At 33.3% G+C, this 21,012-nt stretch overlaps 1 protein-coding gene across 1 annotated transcript in view; it reads right to left on the bottom strand.

Moving 5' to 3' along the window:
* The window catches only part of Unc-76 (fasciculation and elongation protein Unc-76), a 135,066-nt gene that overhangs the window by 46,042 nt on the left and 68,012 nt on the right, over positions 1 to 21,012 (bottom strand). The window contains exon 2 of the mRNA XM_072520245.1: positions 13,953 to 14,055. Coding sequence (XP_072376346.1) covers positions 13,953 to 14,055 — 103 coding nt within the window. The remainder of the gene's footprint in view (positions 1 to 13,952; positions 14,056 to 21,012) is intronic.

Here is a 21,012-nt window from a genome sequence, read left to right on the forward strand (position 1 = left end):
CATGACCCAAGTATTGCAATTTCCTCTCGTTAATTATACTTAGTAATTCTTTTAGTTTACTTATGCGCCGAAGAACCTCACGGTAAAGGGATAAAGGCAAAGATAATGATGAAGATCTTTTATTTACGATTCTAGTTCATATTGCAAATGTATGTGCACAATATACGGAATACAACATTTCTCAAATATATCAAACTGCAGTATCTCAGGAAAAGTGGATCGAAGGAAGAAAAGTATTTGAACGATTTTGTAGGCAACTGTATGATCTACAACAGCTGTAACTAGGAAACATATATCTTAGTTTTCCGCTAGATACGATTATCTCACATCTAAATCACTATTTTTACTGGACTATGTTTCAAAATTATATACATAATAATATACTAGGTAGTTATTTTCAAACTGATAGTTTTGCTTCATTCCAAGAGTATTATAAATTACCGGTTTAATTTTTCAAACGTATAATTTTATGATGTAATGGTTTAATTATACTAATTTCCTTTATAGACTAGTTAATGGCACATTCCTGATAGTTACTATTTCAGCGATAGTGTTTTAATAACACCTCATTATTGTTTTTTAAATGTGTTATTGGGAATAAATCACAATGAAATACACTCTTTGGCTGAAGTTACACCTGGCAGATTATTTTCAAAATAAAATAATAAAACAATCTTGTTCTCTGAACATAAAATAAACTATTTTAATTTTTTTAACTATAACTGTAATTAACTGTTATCATATTCATATTGTTCATAGGGACAACAATACACTTACTGGCGGTACTTACAGATTATAACAATATCGGTTGTTATATTCTTCTTTATCTTTTATTCCCTTGTTCTACCGTTCATTATTGCTTGCAAGTATTTTACCTGTAATAACCGTATCATCTGCATGCCTAATCAGAAATATATTAGAAATCAAAACGAAACTCAAAAGTTCTACAGAAATGTAAACAAAATGAGTAAAGAGTTTAAGCCAAGAATAGGGAGCTGTAAGGATCGAAAAGGAAATATCCTAAGTGAGACGGCCTTAATCTCGAATCGATGGGTTGAATTTTTTTACGCAAAATTTAACAGCCATTATATTGAAGAAGCAGATAACACCGTAGCAGATCGAAATGATTAAAATCTATTCAAGCCAAACGAAAGACCACCTACCACTGAAGAGATCGCCCAAACCATTAAAAAGCTTAAAAATAATAAAGCACCAGGAACTGATCAAATTTGTAGTGAGCTCTACAAGAATGGTGGCGATGCCATGCTACAAGCACTGCATAAACTTTTACTTCTCGTCTGGCAAAATAAGACCATGCCCTGTGAATGGTCTTAAGGCGTGATATGCCCGTTACATAAAAAAGATGATTAGCTCCAGTGTACTGTGTACACTACTGTTGTACAGTTGTACTGTTGTACAGCGTACAACTACAGAGGTATAACCCTGTTAACAACTGCTTACAAAATACTAGCAAATATTCTCTACGAAAGGCTAGGAGTTTACACAGTTGGCTAATTGAAAAATACCAGGCCGGATTTCTCTATCTATCTATACAGCCCTTGCTGTCCAATTTTGGACATAGGCCTCCTCTTCCTTCTTCCACATCTCTCTATTGTAGGCAGTTTGTATCCACTTCGGGCCTGCGTGTTTCTTCAAGTCATCTGACCATCTCATTTGTGGCCTTCCTCTTTTTCGTTTGTAACTATAAGGTCTCCAGTGTATAATCATCTTATTCCATCTGTCGTCTTTCTGTCTTATGGTATGTCCAGCGAACTTCCACTTAAGTTTTGCTATCTGCGTTAATACATCGGTCACTTTTGTTTTGTTGCGGATCCAAGTATTTCTTTTCTTGTCTGATAGCCTGATGTTCAGCATTTGCCTTTCCATGGCTCTTTGGGTCTTTGCGCTATTTTTTCCATGTTTTCCTTTGTAAACGTCCAAGTTTGAGAACCATAGGTGAGAACAGGAAGTATACATTGGTTAAAGACTCTTGTTTTTAAATATTGGGGGTATTTTCTATTTTTTAGTATATAGGAAAATTTTCCGAAGGATACCCAAGCCAACCGTATCTTTCTCTTTATTTCTCCGGTCTGATTTTCTTTATTTAATTTAACTAGTTGTCCCAAATATACATATTCTTTTACTTGTTCTATAGTTGTTTGTGAAATTGTAATTATTAATTTTTCTGGTTGGTTGGTCATAATTTTCGTTTTATTATAATTCATATGTGGACCTATTTTTGTTGATTCGCTATTTAATTCATCCATCATATTTTGTAATTCTTCCCTTTTATCTGTTATTAATACAATGTCGTCTGCATATCTCAAGTGATTCAAGTATTGGCCATTTATGTCATCATCATCATCATTGGTGCTACAGCCCTATAAAAGAGCCTCGACCTTCCCAAGTCTATTACGCCAGTCAGTTCTATCCATTGCCAATTGTTGCCAGTTTGCTGCGCCTATTTGTCTACCATTCTCATCTACACCATCCCTCCATCTGAGTTTTGGCCTACCCCTACTTCTACTTCCCACAGGTTGCGACATAAGGATTCTTCTAGGGGGGTTGTTCTGCTGTGATCTTGCCAGATGTCCTGCCCATCTTAGTCTTCCTATTTTTATAAAGGATACTACGTCTTTGTCGTCTTTACCACCAAATATATGTTTATATCTGTGATATATCTCGTAGTTGTACCTCCTTCTCCAAACACCATTTTCACAGATGCCACCGAATATTCTTGTCAGAATCCTTCGTTCAAATATAAGCAGGGGCCATTTATGTTAATACCCCGTTTTTCCCATTGTAATTTCCTCATAACGTCTTTCAAAGCTTGATTGAATAGTGTCACCCTGTCTGACTCCTCGCCGTATCTTAATGGGCTCCGTTTGTTCAACTATTTTAATGGATGTTGTTGCTTAATCATATATATATTGAAAATTAAGTCCGTATATCTATAGTCTATTCTCATATTTTGTAAAGACTTCTTTACTGCCTAATGTTCCACCTTGTCGAATGCTTTTTCAAAGTCTACAAATGCCATATACATTGGGATTTGATATTCGTTGGCCTTTTCAATTAATATTATTATCGTAAGCAGATGGTCGCTTGTACTGAGTCCTTTTCTAAAACCGGCTTGCTCTCTTGACCGGTAATTATCTAACTTAGTTGTTAATCTGTTTGTTAGTAGTTTAGTTAACAATTTGTACATTACATTCAGTAGCGTTATGGGCCTATAGTTTTTCAGATCTTTTCTATCGCCTTTCTTAAATAGTAATAGTGTTATTGCCTCGTTCCATGTGGTAGGTATTTGTTTTGTGTTCAATATTCTATTCATTAGTACATAAAGGACTTTCACTGTAGTTTTCCCCCCATTTTTTAGCATTTCCACAGTTATTCCATCTTTCCCAGGAGATTTGTTATTCTTCATTTCTTTGAGAGCCTTTTTTATTTCATTTTTACTGATTTCTGGTTGTAGGTCAGAGTTAATTTTCTTCTTTAGAAAGTTCTTTATTTTCAGTTGTAACTGATTACGGATTTCTTGGGTTGGTTTTTGTTCTGTTTTATAGAGATTTGTATAATATTCGTGCGTTATCTGTAAAATTTCTTTTATATTGTTAGTCTCCACTCCTTCTTTGTTCTTTATGCTATTAATTTGTATGTTTCCCAGGTTCTGCTTTAAGCACTTCATGTTTCTATTTTTTGTTTTCTCTATCTTTTCTTCCTGTACTCTCCGTTTACACTCTTTGATATTTTTTCTAATAGTTTTGTTTATTTCTTTGTATTCCATTTTACTTCTGTCCCCTTGTTCTAGTAATGTTCTTCTTGTGTTCATAAGAATCTTTGTTTCCTGGGATATGAAACTTTCTTTTTTTGTTGTTGTTTGTGCTATTTCTTTACCCACTTTCATTAGAGTTTCAGTAAATATGATGTTTATTTCACCGATATGTTTGTGTTCTATATCTTCCTTGGTCGGCAATATTTCCTTTATTCTCTTTTCGTACGTCTGTTTTTCTTGTTTTACTTTTCCCATGTCTAATTTCTGATTATTTTCCATTTTCTTTCTTGTTTCAAATATACTATCAATGATCAGCTTGGCTCGGACTAGTCTATGGTCGGGACCAGTTGAGAAGCGATTTAGGGCCTGTTGCGTCTTTAACCATGGATTTTTGCGTTGAAAGAATATAATCAATTTCGTTTTTAGTTTCACCATTGGGACTAATCCATGTCCATTTTCTTTGAGGTTTTTTCTTAAAGAATGTATTCATTGCATATAGTTATAGCAATTAAGACAGATCCTCGAGATAACATTAGAATTTAACATTGAAACCCATCACCTATTCGTCGACTTCAAGGCCGTATACGACAGAGTCAAGAGAACAGGGGTCGTATTTTCGAATTCAATCGAATTTTTTCTTATACGAGTTAACTCGAATGAAAAATTTCTTGAGAAGAATTTGCACCGGCAACACTGCAAATTCGAACAACTAAAACTCAAATAAAAAAAAGAAGAATAATTGAAAGTTTTACTTAACCTATTACTATTTTATGGTGATTTTATCACAATTCGTTTCTTATAAATTAGCTGAAGGGAGTAAAAAAGGGCATGAAGTATGGTGGTTCAGTGTCGGCCGAATAAAAACAGCCATTTAAGTCTATCAACTCCATTCTGAGGGGCTTCGTTAATCTGTACAATTTTTGAAATTGTACATTTGAATAGTCCTCTAGAGGGTTATGAAAGGGATGGATATTTCTTTCTATTAAAAAATTATTTAAACCAACCATTGAAACTAAAGTTTAATGCAAAAATATTGTATTAATATAAATTGTATTGTATTGTTTAACGTAATACAACGATTAAAAACTATTAGCTGAAATCTTATCTGACGTACACGGGCCCGGCAACAACTGAAATGAAAACAATTACTTTGATCGTATACTAGCATCGAAATTCGAATGGTTCAGACCCATTCGAGTCGTCGTATACGAAAAAATTAGTTATACATAGGATACAGGGAAAAAATTCTCGATACTTTAAGATAAAGGATGGACTCAGACCATTGGATGCCCTGGTTTGCCTCCTATTTAACATTGCCTTGGAAAAGGCAGTCTGAGACACACGAATTAGAGATGGCGGTACTATTTACAATAGATCAATACAAATCTTAGCATATGCTGATGACACTGACATAATAGGGCGTAGCAAGCGAGATGTTGAGCAATATTTCCTAGAATTCGAAACGGCGGCGAAACAGGTCGGTCTAGTCATCAACGAAGACAAAAAAAAGTACATGTTGGTTACATCAAGTTAAAAAAGTGCACATGATATACTGATCCAAAGTTTTTCACATCACTCACTAGATTAAGATTCGTATCATATAGGCTTAGAGGACCTAATCCCTCTAAATTCCTCCTTCTGATAAATTGCATGATTTTGGACTTCTGGGGGCTTATGTTAACTCATGGTTTATGTTAGCTTATGTTTTTTGAATTCTATTATGTCACTTCAGTCAGTGCCTGTTGCATTTTATTTCTGACTGTGACATTAAATTTTCTGTGGGATAAGATCATCTTCATAGTACAGGACATGATGTCTGTCGTTACTGAGTCTAGGTATCGGCCCATCCATGACCAAATTTCACAAGAAGGGGGAGGAGATAAATGTCCCTTGCGAGCATCGTTTAGCTATCTGTCTGCTCTTGTATCCCAGTAACGTTGCGCATATCACACGGCTCCTTGGCATACAGTATATTCCTTTAAACGAATGGCCCTTGTTATTGCGTCTTAAGAGGTGTTCTTGAATACTTCCCACATATAGTGAAATGCACATGACCTGTTGGTTTTCCAGAACGTACTCAATCCACTGTATGAAATGGTGTAGTACCGTTTCCGTACAGAATCCAGCTCTACACGCATATTGTTGCTGATGTATCGGACTTTCAACCAATACATCATCCTTAATTTGCCTAACGAACTGTTTTTCTAGAGATTTTAGTACAAATGACAGACTTATAGGCTTCAGAGAGCATTTTTCTGTCCGGTTTTTCCCGGTTTGACTATAAAAGTTGCCCTTATAAGCCTCCATACTTTTGATAAATGCTAAGCTAAACGTCACACATAATTTTACTAATAATATACAATATATTGTAGACACCAACAAAAATCGCGAAACTTAATACATTAACTACTACATAAATGAAGTAAGCTGTCAATTCACTAATGGAACTAAGAAGATTCCAAAGAATTACAACGTCTACAACAATCACTCGGAGGTAGCCTCCAATATTCTCCTGCTTGCGATGCCAGAGTCTATAAGTTTTATATCCAACCTTGCTGTCAGTTTTCATATTTATATCAAGTATGATTTATACAGGGTAAATGTAATTTTGTGTGTGTGTGTGTGTGTGTGTGTGTGTGTGTGTGTGTGTGAGAGAGAGAGAGAGAGAGAGAGATTTCATTAGACAAAAAATCTTTTTGCCACAGAAAATTGTTATAAGGATGTTTAAATTTTTATTTTAGAATCGTTTATAAACTTGATTAGAATATTATATATAGATTTGTCAGAATAAGATAACAGATTGCTGATGTTAACTGGTAGGCCAATATTGAGATCAATTAAACCTAAATATAGGCTTCGAGTCTGTTCCCTATGATTAGGACAATCGAAAAATAAGTGGTTCAAATCTCCGACAGATTTACCATCACAAAGACAGAAAGGAGTTTCATAGATTCCAATCCTATGCAGATGCTCTGGAAAGAGGCCATGGTTAAGTTTTAACCGGGTTATTAACGAAGAATGTACTTTATTATAGTTAAAATTAAAATGGGGAATATTTTTTGGTAAGCGTGGATGAATAGAAAAGTAATGGTTTCTTGAAGTCTTCTGAACCTCTTTATATTTTGACATCCAAATTTCCCTGCCAATACTCCTGATAATAGAAAAAAGATCTTTAAAGTAGTAAAAATTTGTAATTTCGGATATCTCAGATGTATTTTTTGCCATACCATCCACTAATTCGTTTCCAATTACTCCATTGTGTCCTTTAACCCAGAGTAAAGTAACTGTTTTTTTTGTGAATTTTAGATCATGTAATAATTTTTTGATATCAAGTATAATGGAGTTTTGAAAACTATCCAATGGATGGTTACGAATAGCTTGTAGTACTGCCTGAGAATCTGATACTATTACGATGTTCTCACATCGTTAAATCTTCCCCTAATTTGCTTAGTATGGATTTGAATATCAGATTAGTTAAAATTGGCAAGTCTGAATAAGAGGGCATTATAATGGTTGGTTTGTCTATCAGAACTTCAAAGTCTTGTATGTAAAAAGGAAATTTTGGTAGCTGTAATATATAAGATTGAAATGAATTCGTATCGATAAAAGATTCTGCAAGAGGAGGAGAATTTTTTATTCTCCAGTAAGAATTTGTTAAATTTTCTGTCAAAAGTAAACCTATTTTGTGAACCATAGTTGTATTAAACGATCTGTATGTTATTAGACGTTTGTTGGCTAACATTTGCCTACGTATGTGTAAAGGTGGTTCCTGGGCTTCTGCTAGAACTGCTTAGTTTGGTGAAGACATGTAATTTTATATTCATGAAGGTGTCGAACAGCAATACGACAAATAAATAAATAAAAAATAAACTCCAGAAATGTTCAACTTGCTCTCCTAGCAACACCAACAAATTTAAAGTAAGTAAAGAAGTAAAAGGCCTTCGGTTGTTTGAAACGTAATTTTCCACTTAAGACTTTGAAAAAATAATTTCCGCTTTGAACGTGACCAGAAAATTCAATCGACGACTATTTCCCTATAAAATTTTATAGCAAGGTCAGATGTGCACCAAAAATAAAATACGAATTTGTTTCTTAGAAAAATAATCAGTGTTGTGCGTCTATAAATTGAAATTGTATGAATCTGTAATATTTTTTTACTTAGCACTTTTTACTTATATATTTTTAATTGGGAGACTTAATTTTTTTTAGTTTTTTTTTTCTTCGTCAAGGGAGGAATAAAGTTATGGATGAACTCTGATACCAATATTTATTGTATAAATGAAATGGAACATAGAGATGGTAGGGAAGACAAGGCTAGTGGACTAAAGGGATTAGTTGACTAATTGCCTCTAATTCCCCTAATGTGTAACAGATGTCGCCTATGGACACGATATCTGAACTGTCCACTCTTGCGCCACTATTTTACAATATCACTGTTATGGTCACTTGTGTTTTGTGTCAGTGAGAATGAGAAATCTAGAATCATCCTTGGTAAGTAATTACTTCGGTTCTCAATATTTTCTTATTATTACTATAAAATCGTTCGTCACAAATTTTACTGAATATTTTTGAAAAGTAACATACATTGACTATGATTTGACGTGATTTATTATTCATACCTACGTTAACGCATATCTATCATACGGCCCTCGGAATGACAGAGTGCGCATGGAGCTTGCCGACTAAGCCATGTCTGTGTTTATTGACTTAGTCGAAAAACACCATCATAATGTACTCAAATTTCAGATTTTGTGAACTAAGTTGACATTTTACAAGTTGATAGTGATATCGAGGCGTTTGAAAAGTATTAGCAATCGTTATATTGCATATGTTTCTTCAAATGTAAATCTATCTGAAACGTTAATCGTTTATTTTTGTTACAGCAGAACTATGAGAAAGTACACAAGAAAAAATGATAAGGCCAAGACAGCACTCGATATCATTCAACGGGCAGTTTAAACAGTTTTAAATCATGCCAGAAGTGTTAATAGTGTAGCAAAAGACTTCTCAATACAAAAAAAAAACACTTCAGCGCTATGTAGTTAAAGCCAGATCACATGGTGGGAATGTAAAGCCAGAACGTGTAGTAGGTTATTTCAATGGGCGAAATATTTTTTTCTGAAGAACAAGAGACGCTTCTAGCTAAGTACCTAAAACAAGCTTCATATGTTTCTTACGGTTTAACCCCCAAGTAGCTCAGAAAATTCGCCTTCCAGTATGCCAATGCAAACTATCTAAGAGTTCCAGATAACTGGACAAACAACAAAAAGGCAGGTGCAGATTGGTATACATCTTATATCAAGTGGAATAGAACATTATCCTTGAGGACACCACAAGCCATCAGTTTTTGTCAAGAGCCAGTTCATTCAACAAATCAAATGTAGACATGTTTTTCAACAATTTGAAAACGGTATATAAGCATCTGAATTTACAAGCATCGGATATTTGGAACGTTGACAAGCACAACCGTTCAGAAGCCGGATAGAATAGTGGCACGACGTGGCTTCAAGGAAATATAAGTAAACTCACGACCCTTGAAACCCTCACTGTTACAGTTTCAACAAGTGGTAATACTGTTCTTCCATTCTTCATATTCCCGAGGTAAATTACAGGAACCACTTTATTAGAGATGCACCTGTCGCAAGTCTAGGAGATACAAATCCACCAGGATGGATGAAAGAAAAACATTTTGTGAAATTTGTCAAGCATTTTGTGTTTCACATAAGACGTTTTAAGGAGTGCCCTATACTTTTGATGCTCGACAATCATCAACCCGACAGTTTTATCTTTCCCTCCACACTGCTCGCATAAATTGCAGCCTCTGGATAGGAGTGTTTACGAACCTTTAAAAAAATATTTCAATTCAGCTGTGGATAACTGGATGATGAACAATCCAGATAAGACATTTTCCATATATGATGTTCCTGGCATTGTAAAATTGAGTCTGTCTCTAGCTGCTAAGCCAACCAATATAATGGCTGGGTTCAGTAAAACAGGGATATGTCTTCTAAATGAGGGTATCTTCACAAAGAGTAATCTCTTGCCATCATATGTGACGGACAGGCCTACACTAGCAGATGAAGAAGGCTACCGAAAACAACAGAAATGTTTCAACAGTGGAGCAAGCTAAAATCATGGAGAATCCACCGAAAATTCTAGCACATTTCCCAGATGTCAACGACAATTTGTCCGCAAACACAGTCGCATCGACACAAACAGAACCTGTAAGGCTTTCTCCTGAAGAAGTAAGGCTGTTTCCAAAAGCAGGTCTTCACACTAGCAGACACACTGCTATTTTAACCGATACTCCGATAAAATATGCTCTCGCGGAAGAAAGACAGAATACAGAAATACAGAAAAGAAATTTTACATAAAATAAAAACATGCAACCAAAAGAAAGACATCAAGAACACGAAAATTAGAGACGGTCGAAAATTTATTTTCCGGGAAGAAAGTCAGATTCCATCTACGTCTGCAGCTCATCAAGACCCTACATCCTCGGAATCTGAGGATGAAACTGAGCGCTTAGTATGTGAAGAACCCTATGGAAATAGCACTGGAGTTGGTGCATCATATGATGCACCAATTATGATTCAGATGATAATTTGTTAGTTTCGTTTTTAATTGTTAGATTTTCTTAATGTCAATGGTCAAAAAACGTGAAAAATTGAATCTGTATTTGTTTTTTTGATTGTGTCACTACTATTACCCTTATGATATCACTAAGAAAATATTAAATCAACTAACCCCTGGCCGTTAGTCAACTAAATCCGCACCCGGGGCTAGATGACTTATTTTGCAAGGAAGTTAAAATTTGCTTGAAACTTTTTTCTAGGGAGAATTCAAATAAATTGAAAATTTTTGTACAATACCTGAAGGAGTATAGAACCAGCTGACATACTTGAATTTAACAGTATGCAAAAAATAAATCAGTAAAAATTAATTACTGAACAAATCAGTCAACAAACCCCGGTCTCTCCTACGCTTAAGAAACGAGTTATACTGAAATTACGGGAAACAATAAAAATTCACTTTTTGTAGTAGACTAGATTCCGACCCCCTCATTAGGGTAAAAGGAAGGGGAGAAAGAAAGAAAGTAGTAGACTAGATAATACTACAGAATAAAAGTAGGAACATAAACAATAAAAAAAAATACCCACACCGCGAGGAATCGGACAAAGAACCAGTCTCAGCCCATTTCTTTATATAGAAAGGAAGAAAAATTCATTCAAAATGAATGAATTAGTCGGGATGTTCTGGCTTTGGTGCTGATGCGGTAATTTTGACGGCAACCGAAGATTATCTGGAGAGAAAAAAAATTCATAAATTGCATCAAATAAGTAACATAAACTTATCAATCAAGAAGACAAATTACATGATGCAGATTATGATAGCTAGGAAGCCAATAAGATGCGAACACGTGATCAACCGCAAAACTGTAGAACAGATTTTTACAAAGTTCAACTATCTAGGAATTTACCACAACGATGGTACTTACTACGCAAAAGGTTTGAAAAAAGCTTACCACCAAGCAAAAATGTTTAAGAGATGTGGTTTGGAATAACAGATCCGTTAGAGAGTAAAGTCTGAAACTTTTATTAGAGATATGACATTAAACGAAATGGAACACGATCAAAACCAAAAGTATATTCTAAGTAGCGGAAATCAACATAATAAGAAGTATAGCATGGTAAAATAAAAGAGGTAACATAAGAAACGAAAATAAAAGAGGGTAAATGTTTTGATTTTTTGGTTGCCAATACTTTACTGCATAAACGAAGGCAAATTCAAAACTTGCTTAAATTTTGGAACACCTTTTACAAGCAAATTTTTTGAGGTATTTCCGATGAGCTGTAAGAATTTCGTCGAAATATGGTGATTATTACTAAATATTTGAGGAAGTACCTTTTCACTAGGTGTAGTAGAGCCTTAAATTGTCAGAGACAGATCTAGAAGATGCTGCGGAGTTGTGAACAAGTAAAAAACAAACATGTCCTTATAACCATAATATTCCGGAAAATCAATCTCAATTTGTCTCAAATTGAATTATAAAAGACAGATCCATGCCATTCCAAATGAAATTAAAATATTTAGACCTATCCAATCCTGAAGGAAAACTTGGGAAGTTGGTTCAGTCAATTTGAAGTTTTTAATTAGTTTCTAAGCTACCAATCTCTATTTGTTCCGCCTCTGAGTGAAATAAGAATCAAAACAGTAAACTGAACTATTCATTTTGAATAGAGGATTATAAATGGCTTACAGCTATTGCACTTATAATGGAATATATGTATCTCCCAAGGGTTCTCGGGGAATATTAAGGGTTTTCTCGGGAAATATTAGTATTAGTAATGATTTTAAATGAACGCAATATACAGTTTGTCCACATTTATTATTTATAATAAATAATATATTCGAATATGCGATGCAGCATACGAACGACAGTGCCATGTAAACTAAATGAGAACTTTCTTGACAACATTGCCGCTCTTCACGGCAGAAACCGTACGAACAAAATACAATCAGATTCTCAACAATTCCGTCACAAAATTAGATTTTTAGTATGTATTAGAAGAAATGGAATTTTTGTAATTACATGGATAGTAAACAATTCCTTTTTAATGATTGCCATAACAAATAATGGGAATTTAATAGGTTCATAATTACTTATTAGGAATAGAAAACATATTTAATAACGTTTCCCATAATGATCTGATTAGTATTAAAATCTATAGAGTTGCAGTAACTTTGAAAATTGCGATTATTTCTATAGTGTCGGTTGTGTTACTTTTTACGATTTTGGATAAATTTAGTAATAGCGCACGTAATTATTCCACAGAAACGCGGGCTACACTTCAGTGTTTCAGAAAAGCAGATAATCATTAATCTTACGAACTATCATTTGAATCGCCATGGTAATGATTCATTATCAAATATAATAACGCTTATGTGCGAAATGAGTGGTGTTTCTAAAAGGAGTATTTATAAAGTGCGCCAGGAGTATTCATCACCTGCTGGTGTGAAACAACCGAAAAAAAAAGTCTGAAATTGGGAAAATTTTATCATTTCGTGAAAATCAATACCATGAAACAGAAAAGAGCGGTATCCGTAGAATAGTGCACCAATTCTTTCGGGAAATAGACCACCGACAATCAACTCTTTTTTGGCTACAGTAAACGCTGCGGAACATTTACCTAATTTTTCAAAAAGCACACTATATCGTTTGTTGGGCAATATCGAGTTTAAGTTTGAAAAACGCTGTAGACAGTCGATTTTAATTGAGAAAAAGGAGATAATTTCATGGCGTCGTCGTTACCTACGATTCATTCGTCGATACCGCGAAGATAGCTACAATATTGTCTATTTAGATGAGTCATGGATAAACGTAGGTCACAGCGTATAAAAAGAATGGGTAGACACGTCCATTAAATCGCATAGAGATCTATTTGTTCGTGGCCTGACTACAGGCTTAGAAGCTCCTGCAGCTCGTGGTCCTCGTTTTGTCCTCCTACATGCAGGACGTAAAAATGGCTTTGTTAATGGAGCACGGGAGAACTGACTTTAACGGCAAAGAAAAACACCCAAGATTACCATGACGAAATGGATGGTCTACTCTTTGAAAATTGGTTCAAACATAACCTAATTGCTAATTTGTGAGAAAAAACAGTTGTGGTGATGGATAATACTCCTTATCATAGCACGAAATTGGAGAAAGTTTCTAACACTGCTTCCAATAAAGAAGAAATAAAAACATGTCTTAGATCGAAAGATATATTTTTTGAAGAAAACACAATTTGAAAATTCTCCGCCTTCCGCCCTATCACTGTGAGCTCAACCCCATAGAGTTGATATGGTGAAAATATAGCTGAGTTTGAAACGCAGTATAGTTTGTTGCCATCCATATATTCTGTGACTAGCACGTATAGAAAAAATTAACAAATTAATAATTTTTAATATAGTTTCACTTCTATAAATATAGTTTATTTTAGTGTTGTCATATTCGATATAGTCGTATTCAAACATCAGAAACCAATTAAGATTATATACCCAGGTTTTACTGTATTTCAAGGTGAATTGATCAGTTCACCTCCAATATTTAACAGAAAAACATCTTTAACATCTCCCGATGAAGTTAAGACTCACGTATCGATTCATTAGTATTCAAGATAGTAACGCTTACCTGATCTAGATGCAGTGCGTTGATTTGTAATTTCCTAGCGTACGATTTCGACCAGTCTATTGGAAGAATGTTACCGAAGTTTCCTGTCAACGTCCACCACATTCTGTAACAAAAAAAATGGGTTCAAGTACGACGAATGATATGAACATATATTATGTCCCCTTTCACTTTTAAATTTAAATTTCATTTAAAATCAAATTACTGTTGAATAGCTCTATTTTACATCATAAAACATGATGGGAATATTTTATTAAACATGTTTTGTTTGTAGTCTAATTGTTTGAGAAATTTTAAGAAAGAGAATGTTGATAAATTATTTTTTGTATATGGCTTGATCTACGTGAAAACTATCAAAACCAAGTTTCATTAATATACAGTGGACAAGCGAATTTTTTTGGATCTAACACGGAAAAATTAAGTTTTTTATTTAAGAAATATCATTCAGACAGTAAAGTAAACAACTGATTCAAATAGATGAGCAGATGCAGGTAGTGGGTATCAGCAAAAAAAAGCCTACAGGATCCTACAGCCTCCCGCATTTCGATCTCCATCTCTTTCTGTCGGTCCATTCATCCTCATTTATGACTCTATCTCTCATTATACCTCTGATTCGTTCTTTCCATTCTAATGTTGGTCCTCCTCTTCTATTCTTCTATTCCATGGAACATAGTTTAGGCCTGTTTTGGCCTTACGTTCATCTTTCATTCGCATTACATCGTAATGCGAATGTGTAAGAACTGTTTCTATGTATGACACGTTAATTTGTTTGAGGAATCACTTAAAAGCACGGCATTCAATTCTGCTCATTTTGTTTGCCGCCTCAACTTAAACCAAATGGTAGTGTTCTTACACCGGTACCATAAACACATAAATAATTTTTTTTAATGTGTTTTTGTGCAGTCAAATATTCTGTTTTTACGTGTTTTTTCAAAGATGTAACTTTACCTTTATATAGGAAAATTAAAAGTAGTGGTGCTTTTAAAAACTTTTAAGTAAAAAATTGTAAATTTTAAATTACTTATATTAGTGTTCCATTGTAGAATAGCTCTGAGGATGACTTTGTAAGCCGAAGCGCTCAGCTAGGAAATAAATTTTACACATTTCAAAAATAGTTTTCTTTTCCATGCTTTAATTTATCAAAAGTGTGTACAAAAACATATCAGTATTTTCATTTATTAATGCTGCTGTTAAATCAACTGGCTTACAAATATCGGACCGCACTATCAGAAGAAAATTGTGTGAAAATGGTATATAACATCTAGAAAAAAAATCGTTCCTTAAAAAACAGAGGCAAAAACTCATTGATTGGGCTTTGACACACAGAGTGGACAGAAAAACAATACTGTAAACTAAGTTGGAATGATGAAACCACAATCTCGATCTCTGGGAGTAATGAAGTGTAGTTTGTTTGTCGCCGACAGGGGGAGAACTTTTTGCCCCAGTGTACTATGATCACTATGAAGCACCCTGTGAGTGTCACAGTTTGGCTTGTATGACCACTAACGAAGGACGTTTGGCATTAATAGAGGGCAATATTAATGCACAAAAATATGAGGAAGAAATACTGTAAGCCAAACTGCTACAGACTATCAGAGATTTATTTGAAGGGGATGCTCAACAATGCATCTTCCAGCACGATGGAGCGTCCTGTCATACGGCCAACACTTCCATGGAATGCTGCAGAAACTATGACGTTACTCTCCTGACCTGGTCTGGGAATAGTCCCGATCTAAATCCAATAGAAAATGTATGGTAAATGCTGAAAGTATTAGTATCAGGTCGAAACCAAAGTAACAAGAGAGAACTCATAGAAGCCATTATTCAAAACTGGTTTAAAGTTGTTACACCACAAGATTTGACTCATCTCGTGAACTCCATGCCTTGCAGAATCGAGTATGTACTAAAAAACAAAGGTTATCCCATCAAATACTAATTTTTTTTTTAAATAACCATTGTGCCATTTTCTTTTAAATATATCCACTAATAGCTAACGGTTGTTGTATGATTTATTTTTAAAGAATTAGTCTTCTTAAAATAGACGTTAGATATTAACTAGAAGCGTAAAACGATGCAATAAAATTATAGATAATCCTGTAAATCGTGTGAAAAAGAGGAATGCTGCTAACAAAACTAAAATTTTTGTACAGAACTTTGGTCACTAGTATATTTTGAGATCCACAAAATTTTGTATTGGTTACTCAATTTCATATTTAAGAAAACACTTAGCAAAACTAATAAAAGCTTGGGAAAAGGAAATGCTCGGTATTATCTTTTCATGTCTTTCGACAATATATTTTTATGTTGATTTCGTAATATCTCCATATTTTTCGTTCGGATTTCCGTTCGTTTTTTTTTTCATATTTTTCTGTTCACTGTCATCATAAGGAGGTTTGGGTCTTGGCAAGAATTAACCCATATCTGCTCCCTAGGTGCTCTGCAGAGGGCTTCGACCAGCCAAATCGAAGTTTCCTCATCGTTTCTGTACCAATTGGGTGGGCTAGGTAATATCTGACAATAAAACACAGTTTGGTAGTAGAAAGGTCCAAGCAAAAGAGTCGACGAGTATCTAACATAGCCTCGTGAAGGGGGCTCCCAGGGTAAGAGACCCTATGTGGGAGCTGGAGCAAGACTATACTGCCTTGGCTTGGAAAATGCACCCTGTTTATGCATTTTTCTTTCGTATCGATGTGCATTTTTAAATCAATTGGTCAATCTTCGTCTCATTGGTTCACAGACTAAGGCACGCGATGGCATCATTTTACTATTGTTTATTTAAATTTATATTATAATTGAGTAAAATTCCATATGTGTCATTATAACTTTTACATTTTTGGATACCTTTACCTTACCAATGTTGCAACAGCTTTTAATAATTTCAGAAACAGCATGTGTAAAAAATGTCTTAAAAATATTCCTATCTTTCAATCTTAAACATAAATTAATAATACAGTATATAAATTTTCTTAAAATATATTTTACTTTAGAATGTAACGAAACGTTTATAGCCCAGTCTGGTTATGCAAAAATCATCGATTTCACGGCAAAATTTTTCGCAGATATCTGAAGCTTTTAAGACATAGGTGAGGGTTACTAGATGACAAATAGATGAAAAAGTACTCGTATTTTTATCTTGCGTTTTTTTTAACAATAATTTATGGAATAATTTATGGCCACAATTTGATTTTTTGTCTATAAGTTTTTTTTATTTTACATAAACAATATTTATATCTTTTTTTTATATCTTTATAATAATATCTTTATTTTCCCGTTTTTTAAATTAAAATTGATAAATAATTTACGGAGATATTTGCAAAAAAGCAGTTTTTTGCACTAGTTTATAAATTTTATTTATTTTTTATTAACAAAATAAAATATTATTAATACATTTACACATCGAGGAATTACCGTCTTTTAAATTTGTGCGAAATTTCCCCCCGATCGGTCAAATAGTTTAAAAGTTATTTAATTTGTTTATCCCTGAGGCTAAATATTTAAACTATTGAACTTGCTCTATTAATGATGCTAGACACATTTAGCAAATTTCATAGGATTCTTTAAGCCTTAAATTATCTCATAAGTTAAATGCATATTGCGTTTTCATAGAAATTATGTACAAAATAAACGTTTGAAAAAGGGTTATGTTTTTTACTTATAAACAATTGTAATAACTTCTATATTTTGCAAGCTACAGACTTATACGTACAACCATTAAATAGCTGGTAAAAAACTCACATAAAAAAAACCTTCTATGACCAATAGGAACGAAGTTAGGGACTATTTTTTTAAAAATCATATCTCCATTGTTTATAAACGTTAAGAAGTAAAATTTGCACAAATTTTGAATGAAAATCGAGACTTTACATTGAAACTTATAGCTATAAAATTCATCCAATTTTTCGAAACTTACAGCCCATCGAAACGAAGGTACTTTCGAAAGATCGACATAGGAAAGTGGAGGGGATAACTGTTTCAACACCGTTTTTTTTTTTTCGAGATCGGAACTTCAAATTGAAACTTGTAGGAAAAATTTACAGTATCTCGGCTTCTATTGCAGCTAGAAGTCTCTTTTTTAATCTGTGGTAGCTCGTCGAAATATGAATAACTACATAGTTTTCATTGGCCGGAAAATATGGGAACCCTCGGAAAAATTGAGTCCATTTGTAATTCACCGTAAAAACTTATTTTTTTTTAATTTGGCTGGAATAGTCTGTAGCAGTATTAATTATAATTATGTTGATTTTCCGAGATTTCCAAGGGGGGAGGGTGAAAATTATGTCATCATTATAAACACTGCGACACTATTCCAGCCAAATTAAAAAAAAAAGTAAGTTTTTACGGTGAATTTCAAAATGGACTCAATTTTTCCCAGGTTTCCCATATTTCCCGGCCAGTGAAAACTATGTAGTTATTCATATTTCGACGAGCTACCCAGATTAAAAAAAGAGGCTTCTAGCTACAATGGAAGACTAGACAATGTAAATTTTTCCTACGTGTTTCAATTTGAAGTTCCGATCTCGAAAAAAAACGGAGCTGAAACAATTATTCTCCACTTTCCTATGTATGATCTTTCGAAAGGCTTTGTTTCGAAGGGCTATAAGTTTCGAAAAATTGGATGAATCAGCTATCAGTTTCAATATAAAGTTTAGATTTTCATTCAAATTTTGTGCAAATTTTACTTCTTACTCTTTATAAACAATGGAGAAATGATTTTTTTTTAAATAGTCCCTAACTTCGTTCCTATTGATCAAAGAAGGTTTTCTTTAATATTATTTTTTTTTGCCAGCTATCCAATGGTTGTACGCACAAGTATGTAGCTTGAAAAATATAGAAGTTATTACGATTGTTTATAAGTAAAAAACATACCCCTTTTTAAAACGTTTATTTTGTAAATCATTTCGATGAAAACGCAATATGCATTTAACTTCTGAGATAGTTTAAGTCTAAAAGAATCCTATGAAATTTGCTAAATGTGTCTAACATCATTAATAGAGCAAGTTCAATAGTTTAAATATTTAGTCTCAGGGATAAACTATTTGAACGATCGGGGGGAAATTTCGCACAAATTTAAAAGAAGGTAATTCCTTGATGTTCAAATATATTGATAACATTTTATTTTATTAACAAAAAAATTTAAAAAATTTATAAATTGGTGCAAAAAAACTACTTTTTTGCAAATATCTCCGTAAATTATTTATCAATTTGAATTTAAAAAATTCTTGAAATAAAAAAAGATACTTGAGAAAAGATTCTTGATTTAAAAAAATGATATAAATATTGTTTATGTAAAATATAAGGGAAAAAACTTATAGACAAAAAATCCAATTATGACCATAAACTATTGTTTAAAAAAAACGCAAGGTAAAAATACGGGTACTTTTTGATCTATTCGTCATCTAGTAACCCCCACCTATATCTTAAAAGCTTCAGATATCTGTGAAAAAATTTTCGACCTTTTTTTTAACCAAACTGGGCTATTACTCGTGTTCTCAAGAATACAAACTTTACTTTCACCTTCATTTTAAATGTTTTTATGTTTACACACCAATTACATGTTGATTGACATAACACCGAAGATTTTAATGAAACTCGTTTGTTCGAGAATAACAAAACAGATAAGATGTCATTGGAGCGTTGTAAATTTATAAGATGAAGTATTTATATCAAAGATAAATATTTTTAAGTTGTTAGACCACTTTAATTTTTTAAAAATCAACATTTTTTGTTATTAGCTTATAATATGCTTAGAATATTCTAGAATAAGGGGAAAATACGTAGATACTTGCCGTAAGGATACTTTGTACTGTTTGTTCTAATGACTTTCCATTTGATTTCTAACTTCTCTAATGCGTAAACATATATGTTAGAAGAGGATAATGTTCAGTTAAAGAATTTTCAAAAGAAAGAATGCTAGTACCTAGCGCCAATCCATAACTTTTCTCCAAATCCCGACAATATCTTTAAAATATCATTCCACAGAGAAATAAGTACTGGATTTTTTAAATTCATTGAACTGTTTGTTTCAAACTTCTATAAATCATATAAAACTTAATGTTTTCAAAATTTGAATAGATTCAAATTTGCGTCAGTTATAGGAAGTGCTGCTGAGCACATTAAATTCAATACACATTGTGAGAATAAAAAAAATGTCGATATGTTGTACTATTGATAACATAATGATTTCCTGTGTTAATATTATTATCCTTATTTTCATTACTTTCATTACATAAAAAAAAATATTCTGGGAATGACCGAGGGAGGAAGCATGGCACTATTATGATATTTCACCACTTGACACTCTGACCAGAAAAACATAAGAGTAGTTTTAAGACAAAAATCCAATTCGCATGATTCCATTGCTTAGAGTCTGAACGTATTCAAAATGGTAACCAACAAAATATATACATAAATATTGCAAATGCCACATGCTTTTGATTTCCTCTGAGAAATAATCAATAAACCAACTGAAAAAAGATTATTGTAAAAACTGTATATAATAATAATAAATCCTGTATATTTCTAGGCTTGTTCATTTCTTCTTCGGTTATATCTATTCGTGCGAGTTCAACGATAAGAAAACATTGTTTTATTTTAGACTGCAGTGGCCAAACATTAGATTTGGATTTATATATAGAAATATAGTATGATTGGCAAGGTTAGCAAGCTACCAATCGTAAAAACGAATACTGCTCAAAGAAACAATGTACAGTCTCGGAACTGATACTATGAAGACGACCACGAATAAGAAATAAGGACAAGCGAATAATATACAAAACCCAGATGAGAATTTTATTACTACTTGGGATATTACATCGCTCAACTCAAGGGACCAAGAAATAACCAAAGGAATACAGAAAACAAAAAAGAAAGAAAAAGGTCAATCAAAATTAGGTGAATACATACTAATCTACAGTGGAGTAGAAAAAGAAAACAGGGCCAAAGAAGGTGTAGCCTTACTAATACACCAAAGGTGCAAAAATCATATTAAAGAGTGTCAATACATATCAGAAAGGTTTGTAACAGCAAAGATAAAAATGGAGAAGGAAGACCTGAACATCATCGG

Source organism: Diabrotica undecimpunctata, chromosome 1 (genome assembly GCF_040954645.1).
Source record: "Diabrotica undecimpunctata isolate CICGRU chromosome 1, icDiaUnde3, whole genome shotgun sequence".
NCBI lineage: Eukaryota > Metazoa > Arthropoda > Insecta > Coleoptera > Chrysomelidae > Diabrotica > Diabrotica undecimpunctata.